General features: G+C 41.6%; 1 protein-coding gene across 8 annotated transcripts in view; it reads left to right on the top strand.

The window, feature by feature from the left end:
- Nucleotides 1-16,726, top strand: part of LOC132384984 (rho GTPase-activating protein 23-like) — a 510,483-nt gene that overhangs the window by 336,240 nt on the left and 157,517 nt on the right. For 7 of the 8 annotated variants that reach the window (XM_059956701.1, XM_059956700.1, XM_059956703.1 and 4 more), the window contains 2 exons: nucleotides 6,589-6,613; nucleotides 12,610-12,702. In XM_059956701.1, the coding sequence (XP_059812684.1) occupies nucleotides 6,589-6,613; nucleotides 12,610-12,702 (118 nt within the window). The remainder of the gene's footprint in view (nucleotides 1-6,588; nucleotides 6,614-12,609; nucleotides 12,703-16,726) is intronic. The other variant, XM_059956705.1, reaches the window with a different exon arrangement.

The following is a 16,726-nucleotide window of genomic DNA, read 5'->3' as shown; positions in this document are numbered from 1 at the left end:
GCTAGAGAGTGTTGAATCTGTGGAATTCATTAACACCGATGGCTGTGGAGGCTAGGTCATTGAGTATATGTAAAGCAGAGGTTGATAGGGCTTTGATTAGTCAGGGTGTCAAAGGTTATGGGGAGAAGGCAGGAGAATGGGGTTGAGAGGGATAATAAATCAGCCATGATGAAATAATGGAGCAAAATTGATGGACCAATTAGTCTAATTCAGCTCCTATGTCTTTTGGTCTTATATATTTTAGCACTGTTTACAGTTTAAGACTTGCTATTTCACATGAGTAACCAATGTGAATTGCCCCGTTTACAAAGCTTTATGTGACAGTTCATTTTCTCAATCATTGGAAACCATTTAGTGCAGTCACTTTACTTTGTTATTCTCAACATTAATTTTTAATCAGTTCAGTATCTAGTGTTACACTTGTGAAATGGGGTAATAATTACAGCCTCGCATTTATTTTTCTATCATATTTGTTTGCCATGCTACAGTATGCTATCTGATACTCCACCTCTAAACCAGTTATTGGCATTTCTTTTGGTGAGGAAGGACTGGCATTATTTGAGTTGCATCTTCTCACACAATTACTTACCCTAATATGTGTTAGGAAATTGTAAGGGGTAAAATTGATGGTCAGAAACTTAACCTATTCTCAAGAGTGTAAGTGAAGATTTATGAGTTGATGCTGAATGAAACTGTTAAAATCATGACAGGCAGACTGCATTTAATGGATCAGTTTATACAATGGGATCCTACCACTAAGCATATGTTTCTCATTGCCCCCCCCCCCCGCCCCCATCTGCTTTCTGTAGGAATCACTCTCTATGTGACTCACTTGTCCATTCTTCCCCCCTTGCTGATGTACCCCCTTCAGTACTTATTCCTGTAAGCAGGACAAGTGCTACACCTCCTCCCTTGCCACCATCCAGGGCCCCAAACAGTCCTTCCAGGTGAGGCACACTTCAGCTGCGAATCTGTTGGGCTCATCTACTGTATTCAGTGCTCCCAGGGCAGGCTCATCTATATCAGTGAAACCTAACATAGGTGGGGTGGGTGAAAACTACTTTGTCAAGCACCTTTGCTCCATCCTCCACAAAGGATGGAATTTCCTGGTGGCCACCCATTTCAGTTCAACTTCCCATTCCCATTCTGACATACTGGTCCATGCCCTCCTCTGCTGCCATAATGAGGCCATACTCAGGCTGCAGGAGCAACATCTGACATTTTGTCTGGGCAGCCATCAACCTGACAGCATGAACAGTGAATTCTCGAACTTCGTGCCACTTATTGCCCCTCCCCTTTTCTCTTTTTCCATTCCCCATTCTGGTTCCCCACTCGTCTTCTCACCTACCCTTTGCCTCCCTCTGATGCCCCTCCTCTTTCCCTTTCTCCCAAGGTCCACTATCCTCTCCTATCAGATACCTACTTCTTCATCCCTTCACCTCTTCCTCCTATCACCTCTCAGTTTCTTAATTCATCCCACCTCTCCCACTCACCCACCTTCCCCCTCACCTGGCTTCACCCATCACCTGCCAATTTGTAGTCCTAACCGCACCACCACATTACTCTGGCTTCTCTCGTCTTCCTTTCTGGTCCTGATGAAGGGTCTCAGCCGAAAATTTTGACTGTTTATTCCCCTCCATAGATACTGCCTGACTGGCTGAATTAGAACATAGAACACTACAACTCAGAACAGGTGCTTCTTATTAGCCAGTTCTGCCCTGGGATAAAGGCACTGGCTGTCACTCAATCTGTGACTCTTTTTCAAGTTGCTATGCCTCTATAAAGTCACCTCATCCTCCTTCACACCAAAGAGAAAAAACTTGGCTCATTCAACCTTTCCTCATAAGACATGCTTTCTAATCAATCCATTCAGCATCCTGGTAAATCACCTCTGCACCCTCTCATGTTCCTCCACCATTTTGTGTGTATTTACCAAGAATAACTGGCTTCTGCAGAGTGAAAAAGGATCTAGTGCTTTCCTGGTGTAAATGACAAATAAACTCTTCTTGGGCTTGCAGTTGGATACAGGTATTTATTTTAACCAACCTTTCAATGACAAACTCTGCCATCTTCATTTGGCCTCTGCAGATAGATAGGCTAGAGCAGCAGAAAAGCATGAACGTACAGAATGTGATTGCTCTGAATCGCTTTCTATAATAAATGCATGAAGGTCAAATGTAAATAGATAGTACACTGTTACTGATGATCTTGGGGTCCAACTTCATAGCTCCCTGAAAGTGACTACACAAGTTGATACAGTTCTGGTTGCCCCATTATAGGAAGGATGTCAAGGCTTTGGAGAGGGTGCAAAAGAGGTTTACCAGGACGTTGCCTAGACTAGAGGGTATGTCCTATAATGAAAGGTTGGACAAACTTGGGTTGTTTTCCCTGGAGCAGTGGAGGCTGAGGGGAGATCTCTTAGAGGTTTTAAAGATTATGAGAAGCATAGTTAGAGTGGACAGTAGATTTTTCCAGGGTTGGAAACATCTAATACCAGAGGGCATGCATTTAAGGTGGGAGGGGGGTACGGTAATTTCAAAGGAGATGTGAGATGTAGTTGTTTTACACAGAGTGGCGGGTGCCTGGAATGCACTGCCTGGCATGGTGGCAGAGGCAGATAAATCAGGGAATTTTCAGAGATGTTTAGATAGGCACATGAATGTGAGAAAAATGGATGGAAATGGACATTGAGTGGGCAGAAGGGATTAGCTCATTGGGCCATTTGATTACTAATTGGTTAGGCTCAACATTGTGGGCTGAAGGGCTTGTTACTGTGCTGTACTGTTCTATGTTCTTTGTCACTGGTTAAGGGGGGGGGTCACTTGATTATGTAGGTTAGCATTGTTGAAATAGGAGAGAGGACATTTGGATAGAAATTATTTAGAATCTATAACCTCTACAATCTGTCTAGTGTTCGATTTTCTTAAGTCAATGCTTTAAGTAAAGATTGAGTAAGCACCTTTAATAAAAGGAGTTCAGTCTTAATACTTGTCAGAGATAAGTTCGGTCAGGAAAGTTGAAATATTTCTTAGAAGTATGTGTTTATACCTTGTGAGGTTTTTGAAGATTTTGATATACAGGAGAACCATCATCCAAGATTGCATCCTCAAAAGAACTAGACAGAAAAAAAATTAATTTTCTTGATACGAAAAGGATGGAATCGCCTATTTTATTTAAAGTGATTAAGCTTAGGGTCTCAGACTGCAGACTTAAGAAGAGAAGTCAAAACAGCATAAAAGGGGATAGGGCATATAAGATTGCAAAAAATAGTGGAAAGTTAGAGGATTTGGAAGCTTTTAAAAACCACTAAAAGGCAACTAAAAAGCCACAAGGAGAATAAAAGAGAAATATGAAGGTAAGCTAGCTAATAATATAAAAAAGGATACCAAGGTTTTTTCAGATATATAAAGAGTAAGGGAGAAATGAAAGTAGATATTGGACCACTAGAAAATGACGCTGGAGAGGCAGTAATGGGGGACAGAGAAACGGCGGATGAACTTAATAAGTATTTTGTATCCGTCTTCACTGGAAGCAATTAGCAATATGCCAGAAATTTGAGTGTGTCAGGGGGCAGACGTGAGTGTAGTTGCTTGGAGAAGGTGCTAGGGAAGCTGAAAGGTCTGAAGGTAGATAAGTCACCTGGACCAGATGGACTACATCTCAGGGTTCTGTACGAGGTAGCTGACAGATTGTGGAGGCATTAGTAATGATCTTTCAAGAATCACTAGATTCTGGAATGGTTCTGGGGGACAGCAACATTGTAAATGTAATTCCACTCTTTAAGAAGGGAGGGAGGCAGAAGAAAGGAAATTAGAGGTTAGTTAGCCAGACTTCAGTGGTTGAGAAGATGTTGGACTCCATGATTAAGGATGAGGTTTCGGGGTACTTGGAGGCGCATGATAAAATAGGCCAAAGTCAACATGGTTTCCTTAAGGAGAAATCTTGGCTGACAAATCTTTTGGAATTTTTTGAGGAAGTAACAGGCAGGATAGACAAAAGAGAGTCAGTGGATATTGTTTCCTTGGATTTTCAGAAGGCCTTTAAGAAGGTGCCACACATGAGGCTGCTTAACAAGATAAGATCCCATGATATTTCAGGAAAGATACTATCATGGATAGAAGATTGGCTGACTGGCAGGAGACAAAGTGTGGGGGGAAAGGGTGCCTTTTCTGGCTGGCTGTCGGTAACTCGTGGTGTTCCACAGGTGTCTGTGTTGGGACCGCTTCTTTTCACATTATATATCAATGATTTAGATGACAGAATTGATTTTGTGGCCAGGTTTGCGGATGATACAAAGATAGGTGGAGGGGCAGGTAGTGTTAAGGAAGCAGGGTATCTGCAGAAGGACTTGGACAGATTGGGAGAATGGGCAAAGAATTAGCCGATGGAATATAGTGTAGGGAAGTGTATGGTCATGCACTTTGGCAGAAGGAAAAATGGTGTAGACTTTTCTAAAAGAGGAGAAAATTCAAAAATCAGAGGTGCAAATGGAATTGGGAGTCCTGGTGCAGGTTTCCCTAAAGGTTAACTTGCAGGTTGAGTCAGTGGTAAGGAAAGCAAATACAACATTAAAATTCACTTTGAGTGGACTAAAATATAAGTGTAAGGATGTGATGCCGAGGCTTTATAAGGCATTGGTCAGACTGCATTTGGAGTATTGTGAGCAATTTTGGGCACCTGATCTAAGAAAAGATATGCTGGCATTGGAGAGGGTCCAGAGGAGGGTCATGAAAACAGACAGACAGACAGACTTATTTTATTGATCCCGAGGGAAAATAACACTGGGAAAGAAAGGGTTACCATATGAGGAGCATTTGATGACTCTGGGCTTGTTCTCACTGGAGTTTAGAAGAATGAGAGAGGGATCTCATTGAAACCTAACAAATATTGAAAGGCCTAAATAGAATTGACATGGAGAGGATATTTCTTACAGTGGGGAAGTTCAGTACCAGAGGTACTGAGGTGAGGAGGAATTTCTTCAGCTAGAGGGTAGTGAATCTGTGAAATTCATTGCCTCAGTTGGCTGTGGAGGCCAAGTCATTAAGTACATTTAAAAGCAGTTTGATAGGTTCTTGATTAGTCAGGGCAGCCAAGGTTACAGGGAGAAGGCAGAAGAATGGGTTGAGAGAGATAATAAATCAGTCATGATGGAATGGTGGAGCAGACTTGATGGGCCAAATGGCCTTTTTCTGCTCCTTTGTCTTATGGTCTTAAGGTCTAACCTTCTTAAACCCACAAACTACTTTTAGACATATCTCTCTGAAAGGCAGTAGGTTGTTAAAATCGGACATGCAGTGGAGTACAAAGCTGCTTCCATAACCTTTGAAGATATTTTATCTGGATTCTGGGGTTCTCCATTGGACAAATACAATAGCATAATGTTCACCACGGCAAGAGCCTTGAAGTAATGAAAGGGCCTTGCTTTGTTGTTGTCTTGTCACTTACTGTGTTCTGTGTTGTTCTGTTGAGCATTACGGGCATGCTGTGTGGGCGCCAGATTGTGTGGCGACACTTACGTTCTGACCCCAGCACATCCTTGGGTGTGTTGGCTGTTAACACAAACAATGCTTTTCACTGTATCTTTTGATGTACATGTGATAAATAAATCTGAATCTGAATTATGTATAACTAGGGATTGACTATTAAGTACCAGATATAGTAAATTCAGATGAACTATAGTTAAGTGAAGTTTTCTTACTGTTCAGACAATAAATTTATAAGGCAATAAGTATATAAAAGAAACACATTGTAAATTGTCATCATAAATAGCATTTCCTTTTTCAGCCATTTCTATGTTGAAACTATAGAATCATAGTATCATAGTGCACTACAGCACAGGAGCATGCTGTTTGGCCCATCTAGTCCTTACTGAACTGTTACTCTGCCCAGCCCCATCGACCCACACCCGCACCATAGTCCTCCAGACCCCACTCATCCATGTATTTATTCAAACTTCTCTTAATTGTTGAAATCAAACCTGCAACCACCCGCATTTTGCTGACAGCTGGTTCCATGCTTTCGCCACCCTCTGAGTGAAGAGATTTCCCCTCACGCTCCCCTTGATTATTTTACCTTTCATTCTTAACCTGTAACCTCTAGTTCTAGCCTCACCCCACCTCAGTGGAAAATGCCTGCTTGCATTTACTCTATCTATACCCCTTATAATGTTATACACCTCTATCAAATCTCCCCCTCATTCCCCTACACTCCAGGCAATAAAGCCCCAACTTAGAGTCATAGAGCACGACAGCACAGAGACATCTTTAGCTCAGGTAGTCTGTGCTGAACTATTATGCTGCCAAGATCCATCGACCTGCGCCTGGACCATAGCCCTTCACTTCCATGTATCACCTCTTCAACCTTTCTCCATAATTCGGCTCGTCAACTTCTGGAAAATGCACTCTTTCAATCTCATTAATATCTTTACTGTTTTCCATTTTATTTACTGTGAAGTCTGTAGAGGCTTCATAAAGATAATTAAAAGTATCAGTTAGATGCTCATTTAAATGCAATAAATTGCTCAGACTGTTGGAGTCAAAAGAGAACTTCTGTTGAGTTTAACAGAATATTATTCTGATTCTATTGCAGGATGAAGAAAATGGAAATGGAAAAGGTGAGTCTTGCTATAATTATTGTGACACAATTTGATCATAGTGTTGGATGCCTGGATTGAGCTGCCTGGGGTGGTGGCAGAAGCAGATACATGAGGGATTTTTAAGAGATGTTTAGATAGGCACATGAATATGAGGCAAATGGAAAGATATGGACATTGTGTAGGCAGAAAGGATTATTTTAGTTGGATATTTGATTACTAATTTCATTGGTTTGGCATATCTACTACTTATTTACTGCCCATTACGCAGCTAGCGTTTAGGGCATCCTCCATCCCTGGTGGTGTTCAGGACTTCCTTCATCGTGTCAGTAGCTTCCTCTCGGCTTTCACACTGCAAGTCATGCAAGTCCAGGGTGGAGGCTTAGGAATAATGTCAAACTTAGATGTAGGATTCTTCGTTGCTGTTTCCAAAGTGTTGTTTGGCACAACATTTGGGTCATTTGTGCTGTACTGTTCTTTGTTCTATACGTACACTGTCAATAAATCAGCAGGTACAGTGCTCCAGGTAAAAGTGATAGATTTGAACTGCCTTGTTGATCTCAAGCTGGGGAACTTTGAGATTTCCTAAGAGTTCTTGTCAATACTTGCAGAGGAAATTTCGCAATGTCATCTATTTGATTGATGGTTATATGTTCTAAAGTGCAGAACTTATAATCAGATAGCGTCACTTGCCGAAAATGATTGCTTGCGCTAAGCTGCTTTATGCACGCATCAAGACTTGACCTGAATAAACCGAACAAAATACACTCCGTGGCCACTTTATTAGGTGCACGCCTGCTCGTTAATGCAAATAGCTAATTAGCCAGTCATGCGGCAGCAACTCAAAGCATAAAAGCAAGCAGATGTTTTCAAGAAGTTCAGTTGTTGTTCAGACCAAACATCGGAATGGGGAAGAAATGTGATCGATGTGACTGTGACTGTGACTGTGGAATGATTGTTGATGCCAAATGGGGTGGTTTGAGTATCACAGAAACTGCTGATCTCCTGGGATCTTGAATCTCGAACCTTGAAGTGTTGAATGTTGAAATGGATGGGCTACAGCAGCAGAAGACCACAAACATACACTCAGTGGTCACTGTATTAGTAACACAAGAGATTCTGCAGATGCTGGAAATCCAGAGTAACACACACACACACACACAAAATGCTGACAGAACTCAGCAGGTCAGGCAGTATCAGGAAAGGAATAAAGACTGAGACTCTTCATCAGAACCTGAAAGGAAGGGGGTAGAAGCCAGAATAAGATGGGGGAGTGAAAAGAGTACAAGCTGGCAGGTGATAGGTGAGCCAGCTGAGGGGGAAAATAGATGGGAGAGGAAGAGGGAAAGGGTATGAAGTAAAAAGCTGGAAATTGATAGGTGGACAAAGTAAAGGGCTAAAGAAGTATGAATCTGATAGGAGAAATAGAGGAAGGTTTTGGTAGGTGATAGAAGAGAGGGATAAGAGAGGAGTCAAAATGGGGAATAGAAAAAGAGAGAAGCACATAATGGCTCATAGAACTGGTGATGGATGGGGCGAGCACAGAAGGTCAGTAATTTGCTGATTGCCTTGACTTCAATGCTCTAAATAGCCAATCTGTGGTCCAAAACTTGAATCTCTATCTCCACTGAAAGCTGGGAGCAGTGGTGAACTCAAGAGGAAGAGAAAAAGTCAATTCCTCTGGAAGGAACACTTCAGAGATCTCATTTACAGTTCTCTCCTTGATATGAGCGCCCTGGGCCCCATCCCTTGGCAACTTATTCTGTCCACACTGACCAACAATAAATCAAGAAGTCCAAATTCCAACTCAGAAGTAATTCAACCCTTCAAGTCTCCTCTGCCATTTGGTCGTGGCTGATTTATTATTCCTCCCAACCCCATTCTCCTGTCTTTTCCCTGTAACATAGAACATAGAATAGTACAGCATATTACAGGCCCTTCGGCCCACAATGTTGTGCTGACCCCCATACCCTTCATCCCATATAACCCCCCACCTTAAATTCCTCCATATATCTCTTAAACTTCACTGGTGTATCTGCCTCCACCACTGACTCAGGCAGTGCATTCCACGCACCAACTACTCTCTGAGTGAAAAACCTTCCTCTAATATCCCCCTTGAACTTCCCTCCCCTTACAAAGCCATGTCCTCTTGTACTGAGCAGTGGTGCCCTGGGGGAGAGGCGCTGGCTGTCCACTCTGTCTATTCCTCTTAATATCTTGTACACCTCTATCATGTCTCCTCTCATCCTCCTTCTCCCCAGAGAGTAAAGCCCTAGCTCCCTTAACCTTTGTATGCCCTTACTAATCAAGAGCCTATCAACTTCCACTTTAAATATACTCAATGACTTGGCCTCCACAGCCATCTGTGGCAATGAATTCCACAGATTCACCACTTTCAATAGACAATAGACAGTAGGTGCAGGAGTAGGCCATTCAGCCCTTCTAGCCAGCACCACCATTCGCTGTGATCATGGTTGATCATACACAATCAGTACCCCGTTCCTGCCCTCTCCCCATATCCCTTGACCCCGCTATCTATAAGAGCTCTGTCTAACTCTCTCTTGAATGCATCCAGAGACTTGGCCTCCATTGCCTTCTGGGGCAGAGCATTCCACATATCCACCACTTTCCGGGTAAAAAAGTTTTTCAGCATCTCTGTTCTAAATGGCCTACCCCTTATTCTTAAACTGTGGCCTCTAGTTCTGGACTCACCCATCAGCGGGAACATGCTTCCTGCCTCCAGTGTGTCCAATCCCTTAATAATCTTGTATGTTTCAATCAGATCTGCTCTCATCCTTCTAAATTCCAGTGTATACAAGCCCTGGAATACAGGAATTACTTTCTGGCTAAAGTAATTCCTCCTTATTTCTGTTCTAAAGGGACATCCTTCTATCCCAAGGCTGTTGTTCCTTCTGGTCCTAGGCTCCCGCACTATTGGAAACATCCTCTCAATGTCCACTCTATCTCGGCCTTTCAATATTTGATGGATTTCAATCAGGATCTTCTAAACTCTAGTGAGAACAGGCCCAGATCAAACGCTCCTTATATGTTAACTCTTTCATTCCCAGGATCATTCTCATGAACCTCCTCTGGACCCTCTGCAATACTAGCACATCCTTTCTTAGATACGGTGTCAAAAACTGACCAATGCCTTATAAAACCTCAGCATTACATCCTTGTTCTTATATTTTAGTCCTCTGGAAATGAATACTAACATTGCACTTGCCTTCCTTACTACCAACTCAACCTGCAAGTTAACCTTTAGGGAATCCTGCACTAGACCTCCCAAGTCCTTCTGATTTCTGAATTTGCTCCCCACTTAGAAAATTCTAGATTACGGCTTTGACCAATGTGCGTGACTGTACACTTCCTTACATAATGGGCAAGTTGAGTCAAAGGTCATCTTTCTATGCAGTATAACTCAATGAATATTTACAAATAAAGCAGAAGTTTATGCCTCGAGCCCTTCTCCATATTAAGTGCTGCATATTTACCATTTTAATTTTTACCACATCACCCTATACCCTGCAAATTGAATTTGTTCATTGTCCTCACATTCTTCCACTGTTTTCACTCTGCTGTTGTTGTGAAATCTTCTGTAATCAATTTCTCTACCGAATCTTCATTCCCTTCAACTCTTAGTTCTGCTAAATTCTCATCTTTTCCCTTGCACTTTATTTATTTATTTAGAGATACTTCATGGTAATAGGCCATCCTGGCCCAACAAGCTTGCACCGCCCATTTACACCCTTGTGACAATTAACCTACTAACTCGTATGTCTTTGAAATGTGGGTGGAAGCTGGACCATCTGTAGTCCTGGAGAGAGCATGCAAACTCCTTACAGACAGCAGCAGAATTGAACCCAGGTTGCTGGTGCTGTAATATGTTACCCTAAACACTACTACTGTTCTCCAAATTAATTTCATTTTATAGCCATCAGAAATTCTGTAAAACAAACTCAGGTTTACTTCTTCTCTTCATCCCCCTCTGGGAGAAGTGGTAGAGTCATAGAGTTCTGAGGCAGAGTAACAGGCTCTTTGGTCTAAATTGTCCATGCCAACTGTGTTGCCCAGTGAGATAGTCCCATCTGCTGATATTTGGCCCATAGCCCTCTAAACCTCTCTTATCCATGTACTTATCTAGATGACTTTAAGATTTTGTCTATGTGTCCACATCAACTGCTGTTTCTGGCCTTTCATTCCAGATATTCCCTGCCCTTTCTGATAAGAAGCTACCCCTGATGACCCTTTTAATTCTCTTGCCTCCAGTCTTAAATCTGTACCTGATAAAGAGTCTTGGCCCAAAACATGAACGATTTATTCCTTTCTATAAATGGTGCCTGACCCGTTCAGTTTCTCCAGCTTCTTTGTGTGTGGATCTCCAGAATTGGTGTTTAAACTTACATCCTCTTGTTTTTAGCACCACTTCTATGGGAAAAAGACTATGTGCTTTCACCCTGTCTATGCCCCTCATGATCTTACGTACCTCTCTACCAGGTTGCCCTCCATCCCATATGTTTCATGGAATAAAGTCCTAATCTACACAACCTCCCCAGGCCCCAAGTCCAGGCAACACCTTAAGGCAAAAATGTCAAAAGAATGAGCATATATAGAATAATAGTGAACTGTGAATCAGCTGAACAGAAATATAACACATTAAGGGACTTCCCCATAGCCTCCAATTCCACCCACCTCTCATCGCTCCCCATTCTACCTTCCACCTCCAAAACACCTTTCACAAAGCCCTTGTTCAATTCAGTGAACATTTTTATTTATCTTATTTTATGTAGAGATACAGCGCGGAACGGGCCCTTTGAGCTGTGCCGCCCAGCAACCCACCTATTTAACCCTATCCTAATCACAGGACAATTTGCAATAACCAATTAATCTACTAACCAGAATGTCTTTGAACTGTGGAAGAAAACTGGAGAACCCGGAGGAAACCCATGTGCACATGGGAAGGAACGTATAAACTTGCTTACAGAGGACGCGGGAATTGAACTCCAAACTCCCAACCTCTAATAGCTTCATGCTAATCAGTATGCTACCATGGTGCCCTAAGAATGGCAATCAGTGGTCTTTCATTCTGCTTTGCTGTGTGAAAAAAGAGCTATCTTTTACAATGGCACTTTTAGTTAACCAGAGTAGGACAGACAGTGGCAGTCTTCCAAACAACAGCTTCTAATGCAGGTTCTGACAGTGATATCATCTTGTGTAGCAGTGTCTCTTTACACAAGGTGATAATGATCAAAATTCACACTTATTTTCTCCAGTGAGCATTGTGGACACCCGGTGCTCCTCTCTGGTTGGCAAAGAACACTGTGTTTTATGGGAGCTAGTATTAGAATTTGTATTCTTGAGTCACAAACATGGTAAAGATGAAATTCATAACAGCTTCCTCTGAAGCAAAAGTTCCCAACTTGGGGTCTATGGACCCCTCAGTTAATGGTAAGGCTTCATGGCATAAAAAAGATTGGGAACTCCTGCTCTAAAGGTTTGATGCAATAGCTTTAGTTCAAGCTTGGCTTAAATTCAAAGGAATTTGGCTCTCGCACGCTAAAAACACTGAAACAAGTAACATACACACAATGCTGGAGGAGCTCAGCAGGTCAAGCAGCATCACTGGAGGCGAATGAATGGTCAACCTTTTTGGCCAAGACCCTTTAGCAGGATTTTGACTGTTGATGAAATTCCTTTATTTCATCATAAAACGTTGATTTATTTTATGATGGAATAAATCATAAGATATTTTTTACAATTATGAAACATCATATAAGGAAACATCAACTGTTTATACCTCTCCATAGATACTGCCTGAACTGCTGAGTTCTTCCAGCATTTTGTGTGCATGACTGTGGAGCTCCAGCATCTACAGAATCCATGGTGTTACTGAAACAAGTGGTAATTGAAAGTTTCACTGGAGTTCCATTCCATCAGAACGTCTGGCTGATTTGAAAGGAATCATTATAAAAAGTTATCCTAATGATATAACACTTTGGAATTCTTTTATTTCACAGGGCTTCAGAAAGGCCAAACAGAACCTATGGATACCATTTTTGTTAAAAGTGTGAAGGAAGGGGGAGCAGCACATCAAGCTGGGCTTTGTACAGGTAATGTGAACTAGTTTCATGTTAAGTTATGTTATCACCTTTTTCAATGACACCAGAAAATGTATGTTATTAGATTCAAGGTTGTTTATTGTCATTCTTCAGTTCATAAATGTAAAAGAGAACAAAATGATTAATACTCCAGATCCAAAGCAGCGAAAAAAAATAAGTATAAAGAACACAATAAGTAAACAAAAAACACAATAAATATAAACAAAAAAGGCAATCCTATAAAATATAATGTACATACATAGACTGATTGTATGATAAATTAAAGAGACTTGAAACCACCTACAGAGAAAATGTTTGTTTGCATCATATCCAACAATGACAGGAGACCAGTGTGGGAGAGTTTTTAAAAGAGAAAAGTCATTGCACTGGGAAGTCCAGGTCCAGTGGTACTAATAGTTGTCACAAACTGAGGTTTTCTTTGGATTCAGTAGGAGACCATGACTTCTTTTGTCTCTTCCCCTCCGCCATCAGATTTCTGTAAGGACAACAAACCCATGAGCACTCAGTATTTTTCATCTCTTTTTGCATTACTTATTTAAATTAATTTTCCTTTTTATGTATACTTCTCATTGTGATTTATAGTTTTTTAACTATAACTATAACTTCTGCCATAACACAATAAATTTCACTACATATGCCAATGGTATTAAACCAGATTCTGATTCTGACCTTGTGATGGTAAGGAAGTTATCAAAGCAGCAGATGAAGATGGACCGACAGAGGACATTACGTTGAGGAACTCTTGTATTTATTTCTGAATTCCAACGTCCGGAATGATCTTCATGTAAATTGTGACTCCAACCATTACAAGTTTTCCTCTCGCTGTCCGGTGTTGTCAGTTTTATGTGGGCTCCTTAGCACCACGCTCTGCACTTGGACTGACAGTGATTAGGTATTGTGCAACTTAATATCTGTGAGCAGACTGGAGGAGGCCAACATGAACGGCATCTCCACCACTATAAAGCCATACCAACTCTGATGGATTGGTCAAGTCATTGGGATGCATAACTCATGTCTCCCCAAACAGATCCTTTACTCTCTGTCAAAGGAAGGTCATCGAGACCCTGGTGGGCAAAGGAAATGTTTGAAAGATAACATCAAAATCAGCCTGAAGAAATTCAACATTACATCTTAACTGGGAAGACATTTTACTCAATAGATACACCCAGAGGAGATCTGTTCAAAAGGGAACTGTACGACGTGAGAATGACCACCACTGTGCCTCAGAGAACAAGTGGCAGCTGTGAGAGACTGAACAACCAAAAGACCCAGCCACTAACCACAGTCACCACTTACTCTTGTCTACACTGCACCAGAATATGTGGATCCCAGATCGGCCTCTACAGCCACCTGAGGACTAGCCAATAGACAATCCCTTATGAGAACATCATACTCAATCCGAGTGATTGCACTATTACTCATGAGTAAGTGCCTCTTGCACTCTCTTTGACATCTTCCATTAGTTTATTGCCGACAATTGACTAATTTGGTGGCAATTAGCTGGATTGGATTTGTCTTTGTTTTTCTGAACACTGCGTAACTGGACCTAGCGTCACTTTGTACATATAATCAATGTATATGATCTATCTAATGTAATTTATATTTGTTGTGTTCTTTATCTTACTGTGGTTTCTATATGCTGCATCAGATCCAGAGGAACAATTATTTTGTTTTCCTTTACATTTGTGTACTGTGAAAATGACATTTAATAATCTTGGATGATTTTCAGATCGTTGTGTAGATGCCAGTGTTTTAAGTATACGGGAGCAACTTGGCTAGAAACACAATGAATTCTGTGCTGTAGATCTTCAATGCTGCGGTGGGATAGTTTCTGGTCTTTTAGCCTTTGCTGTGTATAGTGCTGTCAGCTGTTTCTTTAAGTCATGTAAAGTGAATTAAGTTGGCTGAAAACTGATTTCTGAGATGGTGGAATTTTCCTTTGGGTGTTTCAGCCTAGTCCATAAGACCATAAGATATAGGAGCAGAATTAGGCCATTCGTTCCATCGAGTCTGCTCCACCGTTCCATCATGGTTGATTTATTATCCCTCTCAATCTCATTCTCCCCATAACCTTTGACACCCTGACTAATGAAGGATCTATCAACCTTTGCTTTAAATATACCCAATGACTTGGCTTCCACAGTGAATTACACAGATTCACCACTCTGTGGCTAAAGAAATTCCTCCTCATCTCTGTTCTAAATGGACGTCCTTCTATTCTGATTCCAGCATTTGTATACTATATCTTGCTGTCATGTGAATGTGATATTCTGGAATACTTCTTCCTATATGAAGGTGAAGATAAAGATTATCTTTATTTGTCACACGTACATCGAAACGTGCAGTTAAATATGTCATTTGCACCAATCTGAGAATGTGCTGTGTGTAGCATTCAAATGTTGCCATGCTTCCGGTGCCAACATAGCATGCCCACAACTTAATAACCCGAACCCGTATGTCTTTGGAATGCAGAAAGAGCACCAAGAGAAAACCCACTGGGTCACAGGGAAACTGTACAAACTCCTTCCTGACAGTTGTAGGAATTAAACCCCGATCTTACAGCTGGCACTGTAAAGCTTTGAGCTAACTGCCATTCTACCATGCCCTCCCCCGCTACGTTACCGTTAGCTGTTAACTTTAATTGTCCATTAACTGTTTACTTGCCCATCACTATTCAAGACTAGAGTGGGTGATTTTGGATGTGTTGACACAATGTTCATATTGCATTGGACTTCTGCTAGTGTGATAGCATAGGGAAAAGTTATACAACCCAAAAAAAATTGCGATCTGCTTGTTAAAAATAGAATTTGTGTAATAAAGTTCAAAGTAAATTTCATATTCAAGTACCTACATGTCACCATATACACCCTGAAATTCATTTTCTTGTGGGCATACTCAATAAATCTATATAATAATAACTATACAGTATCAATGAAAGACCACCCAACTTGGTCCCAAAACAGGAAATACTAATAATAAATAAATAAACAATAAATATTGAGTGTTTTCAGAGGCTGGTGAGGAAGCATAATCAATTCCTGTCTTGGATCTGCTCCAATTCGCCTACCGAAACAACAGGTCCACAGCAAATGCCATCTCAGTGGCCCTTCACACAACTCTGGAACATCTGGGCAGCAAAAATGCATATATCAGGATGCTCTTCATCAGCTTGGTTTTTAACACCATCATCCCCTCTAAATTAAACAGTAAACTCCAAGACCAGAGCCTAAATATCTCCTTGTGCGATTAGATCCTTGATTTCCGCACCTGTAAGCCTCAGTCAGTTCAGATTGTCAAAAACATCTCCTCCACAATCTCCATCAGCACACGTGCACCACAGGGATGTGTACAGTCCCCTGCTCTACTCGCTTTACACCTATGACTGTGTGGCTAAGCATAGCTCCAATACCACGTACAAGTTTGCTGTGGTGGGCTGTAAAAAAGGGGGTGATGAATCAGCATACAGGAGGGAGAGTGAAAACTTGTCTGAGTGGTGTCATAACAGCAACCTCTCACTCAATGTCAGTAAGACCAAGGAACTAAGGAGAGGGAGACCAGAGGTCCATGAGCCAGTAGTCGTCAGAAGATCAGAGGTGGAGGGGGTCAGTAACTTTCGATTCCTGAGTGTCACTATCTCAGAGGACCTGTATAAATATTATTGAGAAGAAAACATGACATCTCCTCTACTTCCTCAGGAGATTGTGGAGGTTCAGTATATCATCAAAAACCATGGCAAACTTCTATAGATGTGTGGTGGGAAGTGTGTTGACAGTCTGCATTACGGCCTGGTATGGGAACACCTTTGAGAGGAAAATCCTACAAAAGATAGTGGATTCAGTTCCGTACATCATGGGTAAAACCCTCCCAACCAATGAGCACATCTACATGAAACTCGGTCATAGAAAAGCAGCATCCATCATCAAAGGCCCTCACCACCCAGGCCATGCTGTCTTCTCACTGCTACCATCAGGTGGAAGGTACAGGAGCCTCAGGTTTCACACCAGCAGGTTCAAGA

This window comes from Hypanus sabinus, chromosome X1, assembly GCF_030144855.1.
Source record: "Hypanus sabinus isolate sHypSab1 chromosome X1, sHypSab1.hap1, whole genome shotgun sequence".
Lineage (NCBI taxonomy): Eukaryota > Metazoa > Chordata > Chondrichthyes > Myliobatiformes > Dasyatidae > Hypanus > Hypanus sabinus.
This window is presented reverse-complemented; position numbering and strand designations above follow the sequence as displayed.